Source organism: Lates calcarifer, linkage group LG9, assembly GCF_001640805.2.
Source record: "Lates calcarifer isolate ASB-BC8 linkage group LG9, TLL_Latcal_v3, whole genome shotgun sequence".
In the NCBI taxonomy this organism is placed as follows: Eukaryota; Metazoa; Chordata; class Actinopteri; family Centropomidae; genus Lates; species Lates calcarifer.
In genome coordinates, this window is record NC_066841.1 from 5,569,600 (window position 1) to 5,579,999 (window position 10,400).

Consider the following 10,400-nt stretch of genomic DNA (forward strand, 5'->3'; position numbering starts at 1 on the left):
GTGTGAAATTACACTTTTTTTAAACCTTTTCTTCCACACTCACTGCAACTCAAGCACACAGTATCCAGTGAACCACTGACCTCAGTTTTATGTGACAAAATAGCACATAGTACAAAAAGTGAAAGTGAAGCGATTAAAAAAAGAACTTCTGCATTAAAAGCACAAGCAACTAAGGTGTATAAAGTGAAAGCCTCCTCGGATTTAACCAAGTTTGCTCAGATGACACAGTTTTGTCTGGCAGTGACATAGTGATTATTATAATAATTTATGCAGAAGTGTTTTAAAGAAGTTTCTTCATTTTTTTTAAGAGTTCAGTCATTTGATCAATGCTCTGACGACCCCTTCTGGCACAAATTTGTAACTACAAGATGTGAAAATTGACATCTGAATATTCATTTGTTTAATTCATACACTTCTTAAAAATACATCTAATTTTGTCATAATGATAACTCATTGTAAGGGGTATAAACTGTCCCACCCACACGTCCATCTAACATCCATTGTATTTGTCACTTAACACCTGACCTCAATGGGTAGAAATGAGAGAAAAGTGAATGCATTAAGTGAGATTTTCAGGGTCCACATTAAATGCTGTGAATTTCCATTTAAAGGGTGTTTAAAATGAGCAGATGTAAAGGCAAGCTGGGGGGAAGTTAGAAAATTTCCTAACTAACATTTGTATACAAGTAAGACTTGAAGCAACTCACAGTGATGGGAACTGGAAATGTGGAAAGCCTCTGTGAATAATGAATGAAGCACCTTGACTGATGGGGAGGAAAAACTTGGCAGCATCCACTTCCTTCATCAAGTCAGTGGATCAATAAACATTAGTTTTCACTGCGACAATAAATTATCTTAAAGTTGAAAGATGGATGCATGATGATAGATAACGACAGGGAATAAATTTAAACTCTTCTGGTTAATTCTCATCTGTACGTCTAAATTACTGCGAGGCAAAGATGTGATGTACAAAAGTTTTATTACATTTTTCACAGAATGTAAAATCATTTTAATTAATCAGTTATTTATATATTAAACATTTTAAAAACAGAAAAAAATGTGCCCTGTCATCACACAACCATGCCAAACCATCAGTTGGGCTGACGTCACTACAGCAACCACTCTAAATGACCAATCGCTCCTTCATAACAGCCTGAGGAATGCAGTGCTATTGCATTATAGCTAATTCAACCTGAGCTCAACATCCCTTCGATATCATACATTAGCTAATGAGCTTTAGCTGCTGACTACAGCTGCAGAGCAGTAACAGATCTTACACCGGACACTGACTCAGACATTCTGCAGAAATAAATTAACTGACAGTCTTTCTGGATGTCTTGGATTGAATGACCCTGCCAAATTAATGACATCGTACACAAAAAAAGGCATTTGTTAAAGCTAGGCACCTATTCCGGGGACAAGGTGTATGAGGCCCAATTAAGACAAGCTTCTTTTGAGATTAGAAAATGTATCATCAGTGATTAAAAAAACCTTAATTATAAATAGGCATTAGTTAGGAATCAGAAAAAATAAAGACCATGGCAGATTAAGAACCAGAAACCGTGTAAAAAAATTACAATAACAGCACAGTAATACTGTATGAATTGGCAGTAATCAGATGCACTGTGTATTTCTACACCTTGAAAATACAAAACATAAAAAAGGAAAGGTTCCTCCAGCAGACACTTAAATGACATGCTGTAATGCACTTGGATGGATTTCACCAAATGGAGTTGACCTGCTCGCGGCTTGATAATAAAGTAGCTCCTAGACCTTCATGGTTCAGTTTCTGCAGTAAGATGCTGAACCTTTACCTGCTCGTTAGTTGTACATCGCTGTGGAAAACAGTCAGCTAAATGGCTCAAGTGTAAATTTAATAGTCAGTTTCTTCCTTCCACAGCTACTTTTCCATCACATTAAACTGTCAGTTTGGCCACTCTGTCACACATAAGTAACCCCAGATATTAAAGGCCAATTTTGTTTAAATGCTGAGGTTATTATCCAGCTGTGACAGACTTGTAGCCAGTGTAAACTGTATGTATTTAGTGAAGCTTTTTACCTGCTGCACTATGAATCACTTGCAAGACAGTCTGGCTTGGGGAGTTTGGAAGGTTTCATCCATAAGTTAGAAAACAGGAGTTTTAGAGAAACATTCAGAAACTTCCGTTCTCTCCCTAATCACATACAGCTCTGGACCTCAAAGGTCTTTAACCTCCCATCACCTTTGTGAGGTGGTTTATAAGCTTTAACCAAAAAACAGTGTATAAAAAAGTTCACATGCTGTCGTTCTGTCATTTGATGTCAGAAAGTCCCTCTGGCTGAAAAGGAGGCAGGCCTCAGTGTCAGTAATGCACAACATAGCCCTCGAAAGAGTTACAGTAAGAGGCAGCCTCACATGACATGTTTGTGGGGATCTTCATGTTAGACACTGATGGCAGTGTTTCCGTATAAAACCTTTACAGTGACCACCAGGTCCAGGTTGTCTCTGTGGCACAGTGAGCTCTAGTGGGCTTCCGTGATAAAGCAGCAGGCACCAGCGCCGTCGCTACCTGGACGCATCAGGGATGATTCTCTTAAACCAGCGGCCCACAGCTACGTCGACTCTTAACACTAATGTGACCCCAATCAGCAGAGACACGCTACTCACCAGGAACCCTGAGGCCTCAAACATTAATCTACAGGGAGGAAACAGAAGAGATACAAATATTCAAACAACACAGTCTTAGAAATCTGGATTTTTTTCTTTAGTTTATTTCTCAATATCTTCATCTGAGCAGCATGACACAATATTAGCAGCAAATATATTTCAGCAAAAATAAGAAATCCAGATGTAAATATGTCTATACTACAGTGCAAAAACAGACCTGTATTCACTAAAGTACATTCAGAGAACTGAAGTTATACTCTGTCCACATCCTCAAAAGCTTTTACTGTCAGTAAGTTTGTGTGAGCTGGAAAATCCATTCAGGCACTTACTTGGGTGCGAAAACCTTCCACACCATTAGGTGTCTCCTGAGGATAGCAGCTGCACAGACTGAAGCAAAGACCTGTGAAGAGTGCAGAGGTACTGAGTGGTGTTATGTGATACACATTCAAAAAGTGGAACTGAGCCAAAGAAATAAAAAACAAATACAATAAAAACTGAGAGTAAAACAGGATTTGGTCCCAGCTCAGAGATTCATAATCTGAACTAAACGCTTTAAATTGGTGACCAAACAAACAATAACAGATGATGATTATGCTACTCAAACATGCAAAATTACACAGCCTGTGGTTGCACCTGTGCTCCGTGGATAAAGAGGTAGCGCGTTGAGAGTTGTAGGAGAGCAGCGCTGAAATGCTGGGGGTTCTCTCTCAGTCTCATTTCCATCACAGCATCCTCTCCTTCTTCCCCGCAAGCTCTTCCTCCTCTGCTCCCACGCACCTCGCACACCAGGGGCCAGAACAGTAGCAATGGACAACCCACTGAAGACAATCAGACACCGAGTTTCTTGGTTTCATTTCATTCATTCCAACTATTTACCTTGGTAATGAAATTAAAATCTCTGGTCTGACAAATATTTTCTTTACCACTCAAGCTTAACTGAAAATGAAGCAGCTTCTAGCCTCATTGAGATATTATATAGCTATGTGGCAGGTATTGTTTAGGTTTTTTTAGGACCAACCATGAGACTGACTTACATGGACGGGATAATACCAGACTAGTTGTGCAAGCCATGATTGTAACGGATGATATGGAGGCTAAGAACACTAACAGTTTTTATTATTTCTCTGGTAAGATGGATAACTACCTGCAAACAGGATGTGTGAGGCAAAGGTATTGAGGGTAACCAGGGAGGCGGGCAGTACGGTGCCTGTGTGTCCTTCAGGGAACCCCACAAAGGCAGCACCCCACTGGATGGAGGGAAAGGTGGGGAGGTGACCTGTGGCATGGAAGAACTGGGTGGCAGCCAGGGACCACAGCACTATTGGAGTCCAGGGCACATTAAAGCCACCTGAGGACACAATGAGAAGTGGATGAACAGTGTAAAATCTTTTTTGAAAGACTATGGAGCATGTCCAATTACTGCTGTGACTCAAAAAGAGGCAAGGGAAGCTCAAAAGAAAAGTGTGATGTGTGATTTTGAACCTCTTACCAGAATATGTTCCATGTAGGCCACTGAGGGTAGTGGAGGAGGCGTGAATGTGCATCAGAGCTCCCATTTCTAGTAGCAGCAGGAGGAAAGACAGAGCCATGCCCTCTGGGTGCAGCAGCAACAAACCAATTCCCAGGAGGCCACAGAACAGCAGCAGAGGAGCAGAGTACACAGTTCCCAGTCCGTAGGCCTCCACAGCAGGCCTGCTGTCCACGTCGCTGCTCCCACTCAGCTCTCCGTCATCCAGGGAACGACGCATGCGCTGGTAGATCTGGGGGATGAGGTGATGTAGCTCGGCTTGGGGGCTGATGCCCGTGCTGGCCCGGTAGCGGGGCGGGGGTAGTGAAGAACCTCTGGCTGAAGCTGCAGCCCTGGTCTTCACAAACACAGTGAGAGGGTCAAGCCAGATCAGAAACAGCCCAAGCCCCAAGAGACAGAAGGCGGCCCTGGGGAGGGCCAGCTGGGCCAGGCTGATCAGCTCAGCCAGATTCCTGAAGCTGTCCTCTGGAGTGGCACTAACAGCCCAGTGGAGCCCCAGGCACACAGCCAGCAGTGGTAAGATCCAGCGGGCCGTGAACACCGTCCCACCTGAGGAGTTGAGGTTACCATAGTGGCGGAGGCAGCGTTTCAGCAAATATGTCCATAAGCCCAGGGAGGAGACAGAGAGGATGTAGTGGAGGTTCTTCAGCTGGCTGTCCTGCAAGCGGGAAAGAGGAGAAAGGAATGGCGATGGCTGGCAGGAGCCCTGCTCTTCTCTGCAGCCGTGAAAGGACAGGGAGAGGTAGAGGCTGCCAATGAGGAGTCCTAAACAGGTTAGGAGGGTGCTGCTTTCTTTCCTCACAGTCGACGGAGACAAGGCTGGAGAAGGCAGAAGCCCAGCAGACTTCAGAGGGTCATGGCTTGGGGGTAGAAGTAGGCCATCCCAGTTGAGATGGATGGGAATATAGAGAGCCAGAGAAAACATGAGAAAGGTCACTACCCGGCCTTCAGCGATCACATAGCTATCTGAGAGCAGGCAGGCACAGCGAATGAGTAGTACCATGAGAGAGGGAATGAGGAGACGACGTAGAGTCAGCCAGCTAGTACACTTAGCAGCTTTAAATCCATTCTTTGCCACAGCAGTGGTTCTGGATCGACAAGCAGTCCAGAGGAGGAGAAGTTCGGAGCTGAGTGCAGCAGCTGCTAGGCACCACGCTACCTCGATATAGCCCTGTGTGAGCAGCTGACCCGCAGCAACGCACAGCCCCGCTGTTAGTGCCACGACAACAGGGGCCTTCAGCCCGGGACTGTTCTCCCTGATCAACACAAGGGACAGCTCAGACAGAATTAAACACATTAAGCAGGCAAATCGCCAGGATGGCTAAACCTGCCGCCATCTTAAACGGGTTGAAACGAGCCCAGGTCGCTCTGCAGGTGTCTCTGACAGAGCTGAGGTAGGCCTGCAATGAGACAGCCAGCTCTGGGGAGGGTGGCCGACCATCTCTAACTGTGGTGAGGTACTCAGAGGAGAGGTGGGCAAATTCATCCTTCAGCTGAGAGAGGCTCTCTGGTGGGATATCTTTGGCCATGCCAGAGTAAGTCTCCAGGAAACGGTTTACCTTCGGAAACAGAAACAAATACACATAAAACACACAATGACAGAACATACTACAGGATTTGTGAAGTGTGAAGTTTTTTGAAGTGGAACTGCTGCTCGTGACTAGCAGCCTACCTGTTTTGCGTTGATCCACAGTGCCTCCAGCTGGCTGAGTTCCCCAACTGCACCTTTTGTCTGCCCAAGAGGAGGGAATAAGGGCAAGAGAACCTGCCCCACACTGCTGTACGGGATTGGAACTCCCAGCAGCAGAGCCAGGGTCGGAACCAGGTCAGTCTGGGGCACCACATCTGGTTCACTCTACAAAGATGAGAAAATAAAAGCCTGTATAAAAGACTGTATTTTTTAAACTCTCAATAGCTAAGTTAGAAAACTGAGAATTTATTTTCAAAAGATCGAAATCTGTAGGTCAAGGTTTTTCTTTACACTTTGGATGATTCTAATTGCCTATAATTTCTTCCTATATAAACAAACACCAACAGATTGATTGACTGATTGAAGTAGGTGTTGACATCAAGCAGATTGTGGATAGATATCCTGGTTAACTCGAGTACGCAGTTAGAGCAGTGACATTTATCAGTGAGACTGGCGGAGCTATTCTCTCCTTGTAAAAAATAACTTTTGCTGGATCAGAGAGTGTCTCTGCGTCTAATGGGGCATGTGTCTAATAATGTCCCCTGTCATTATAGTAGTGATATTTTCCATGTACTCATGTAACCCACAATTTTCCACAATGTGTTACGCAGCACTCCAATTACACCGCAATTATGGAAATCAGCGGTGGAAATTACTTTTCTAGTCTGAAATCCACTTTTATCCCCAAAAAAGCAGAGACCACCTGCCAGCATCAATTTAATGGATTCAGGGAACTACACAGCCGACCATGAACTGAAATGTGAAGGTTTTGCATTTATAAGACAGCAAATGTTCTGGTGATTTGGGTAAGTAAACATGATATAAGAGGGTATTTGTTGATGAAATAAAGACAAATAAACACACAAACAGATAAGGGCAAACAGTTTGTTCTGCTTCTATAGCTCATTTGTGGACCGAATGGATATGCTACTGTTGTTTGACAGCATGTTCTGCTCTTTGAAAAGCTTCAGGAGTCAGGTTTCCTGCTGCCAGTTGTGACTGAGCATGAATGGAATATAATGAGTCTGTTCTGTGAACTTTCATCACCCTGAAAACACTCTGCTCTGCATTTACATCTAGTTAGCCAGTTACTGGAATGTGCCAAGACAGAGACAAATCTAATGTTAGTGTGATAAGCAACAAATTCAGCCTGACTGAACCAAGACATTTTAGATTGGGCTTACTCATTTTTTAATTATGATTCTGTTTTTTATCATTTATCCATACTTAAAGACATTTTTTCAGACTTAAGAAACCATGTATTTCTCAATTGTATATAGAGTATGTATTTAAAATAGTGAATAAACTCTTCCCAAAGTGTCTTTACAGTAAAACAGTCTTGTTCAAAATGTACAAAGGCTTTTGTTAAGAATGATTATTCATCCTACTGAGTACATGATCATAAAATTAAATCGGAGGGTGAAAAAGTCAGCTAGTCTACTGACCTGTGATGGGGGTCCAGGAAACAGAGGGGCAGGACTATAGAGGAAGATAGCAGCATCGGTCTCCTTCTGACTTTCTCCACCATGATCTCCAGTGTCCGTCATCCCATGATCTCCCATCACCACCAAGAGGGTGTCGTTCTGCAGACGGTCAATCACAGACCTGGAGAAAAAGGATGAATATGGTCTGAGGAGATAAATACAGACAGTCCTCAGAGTTTTTCCCCATTTCAAATTGTTTGTTTTGGCCAGCTAATAATGGAAATAATTCCAGCTCAACATAACATTTTAACTCTCGCGTTGCCCTTTGTATTCCGTATACTTTTTTCTTCTTACTATTATTCAAAAACAAAAGATAACCGCTTCAGAATCACAAATCTCATGCACAATAACAAATCCTACTACACACACACACACACACACACACACACGAAGGCACATTGTCGGCCACTGGGTCACTTTGACCCAGAGGACAACGTGAGGGTTAAATACCTGCCATTACATCTTTTAATATGTTATGTATAATTATAACATTTGTCCTTATTGGTCATGTTTCCTTACAATCTGTGACTGTCTGAGTCAGCATTTTACAATATTAGGTGTTACTAAGTGACCTGAATGTCTGTAGTACCACAGATACACATGACAGCACATGATGATGACAGCAGCAGCTGGAGGATACTGTGAAACAAGCTTGCAGCAGCTGTGCTATTGCCTGACCTGATGACTCCATCCATCTGGGTGAGCTTGTCAGCCATGGCCGGGTGGTCGGGACCAAACCTGTGACCACAGTGATCCACTCCAAGGAAATGAGCAACCAGGACATCCCAATCATCACCTACCACTGTCAAAACCAACAGAAATGGACAGATGGAGAGACATGAAGTGCAAGTGCCAGTGCAATATGCCAGCATCTGATTTTCTTTAAATAATAAAAGCAGAAAATATCACTAACATTATGTGGTCTTGCATAGCTCTCCAGGCAAGTATAACATATATGTACATGTATGTAAAAACATTTTAAATAACACATACTGGTGGTGTAGAGGTGCTGGAGGATGCCATTGTCCACTGTGTGCAGATCCTTGACATTGAAAGAGGGGAAAGGCAGAGAACGGTGGAACTTTTTAGGAAACAGACTCTCCCAAGTGTCATCGCCCATGAACACTACCCGTTTGCCTGCAATGGGACACACACATTTCAAGAATGAACAAAAATCAGGCAATGCCATAAGGTCATTCCGTGATATTTTCACCTTAGTTACAAAACTTGGCTTAAAGATTTTGGGGCTTTGTTAAGCATAAGTAAAATGTGATTAAAAATATATCTGTGTGGCCATATAAGATGATTGTATCTCAAAGCAAATAACATAAAATATTAGATAATACCTCTTGTATCTGCTTCTCTAAACTTTTCAGCCCTTGTAAACTTTACGTTAGTGTTTAGATTATTTTGTTAAATAGTTTGACGTATCAGACTTTTACAATATAACAGATTAACTTGGGATAGCAAGGCAGTGGTTTATCTAAGCCCTGGACTGCTCTGTGCTCTGGCAACTCATCCAAAATCCAAGTTTATGGAACAGTTGCTCTGGCAATACCTATCCTGATGTCATTGTGTGTGAATGACTGCAGTACAACAGCAGTGTCTATACTCTCTAAGAACTGATAGGCATTATATCATTTCAGCTCATTTTGCTCTTAAAACCTCCTGTTTATCAATATACACCTGTGTAACTACTCACCTACTTGTCCAAACTGGTGGATGAGATTGTCCTCCAAGATGGCACTGGATGCAAAGTTATTACCTACATCCACAAACGTGGGCAAGGATCCAGTGGTGAAACCCTTGATCCTCTGCATGGTGGTAGTAGGTGGGTCAGCACGGAAGGGGTACAGGCGGCTGTGAGAAGGCCTGGATGAGGCTGTCTCCTCCAGCACAGGCAGCTTGTTCTCATAAGGTCGGGGTGACGTGTTGCTGGGGTCAAACCGGGCGAAGTCGATCTTCAGGGCGTCAATGATGAGGAGGACCGCCCGGCGAAAACGCGGTTGGACGCGGCAGAAGTCCACTGGCTCCTCTCCGGGCTGCAGCACGTCTCCGCAGGTGCTGGTCCGGTTCACCTCCAGCCTCACCAGCAGGAACCCACCCACGAACAGGTAAATGCCCACAAAGTACATGGCGCACATGCAGAAGAGCAGAGACAGCACTAGGAGCCCCTTCATCCTGAACACACAGCAGTAACACAGGTAAAATTCAGGCACACTTGTTTCACACCAACGTAAAAAAAAAATGTAAAAAAAACAGCTCCCTCCAAGTTAAAACGGCAACACGAGATGCTAATGCTGGTAACGTGTAACTTGACAGAAAACTCAAGTTTTACCTAAAGCAGGTGTTCAGACGTGACAGGTAAAATTAACTAGCTAATGTTAAGAGGAGGTTAACGTTAGTAAGTTAACGCTGTTAGCCGCGGCTAGCTCGCTTCGCTCTTGTCACTGACCTTGTAACAGTCTGGTTTTCGTCCTCTCTCGGCTGCGGGGCGGGCGTCAATGTGTGTGTCAACAACACAGGGGTGTCGGAGTCTCAGGTAAACGGAGAGTGACGCGACACCTCCCTCACCTTCATTGGGACTCCTTTACAATGAGATTAGATGGCTGGTGACGGCTAGGAACTTCAGTACGGTGAATGGAACCCGGCGGAAATTCAGGGCGGACGTTTTTCTTCGTAACACCGCAAGAATATCAGAACGTTTTGCCCCGAATCGAGAACCTCAGGCAGTCCTTGCGCTCGGCATTTGGGCAGAATAACGTCACCTGATAGCAAAAAGTTTTAGCCTGTGAAGGAGGGGTGGATAAGAAGCGGATATTATTTTGTCGTCATAGTTGACACAAGGAGCTTGTGTCAAAACATAAAATTACACTTCTGATAGAAATGAATGATAAAAAAAATTTGTGTTACTGCTAATGTCACTGGAAAACTGTGTTTTTGTGAAAATTACTGGTTTCGTGAAACAAGTCATTCAGTGCAAAGTACACTCTTAAGCTATTGATGTCTGTAAGGCAAAGTGGAGGTCTAAAAAAACTCATCACTTTCAGG

At 43.6% G+C, this 10,400-nt stretch overlaps 1 protein-coding gene across 1 annotated transcript; it reads right to left on the reverse strand.

Annotated features, from left to right (window-relative positions):
- Window positions 1–962: 962 nt before the first annotated feature.
- On the reverse strand, window positions 963–10,039 carry pigo (phosphatidylinositol glycan anchor biosynthesis, class O). Its single transcript, XM_051072819.1, is given in 12 exon segments — window positions 963–2,675; window positions 2,977–3,047; window positions 3,281–3,465; window positions 3,792–3,995; window positions 4,137–5,484; window positions 5,486–5,734; window positions 5,848–6,030; window positions 7,311–7,470; window positions 8,028–8,151; window positions 8,343–8,486; window positions 9,052–9,530; window positions 9,805–10,039. Coding segments are annotated over 11 exon segments (3,276 nt in total). The 5' UTR covers window position 9,530; window positions 9,805–10,039; the 3' UTR covers window positions 963–2,545.
- Window positions 10,040–10,400: the final 361 nt, after the last annotated feature.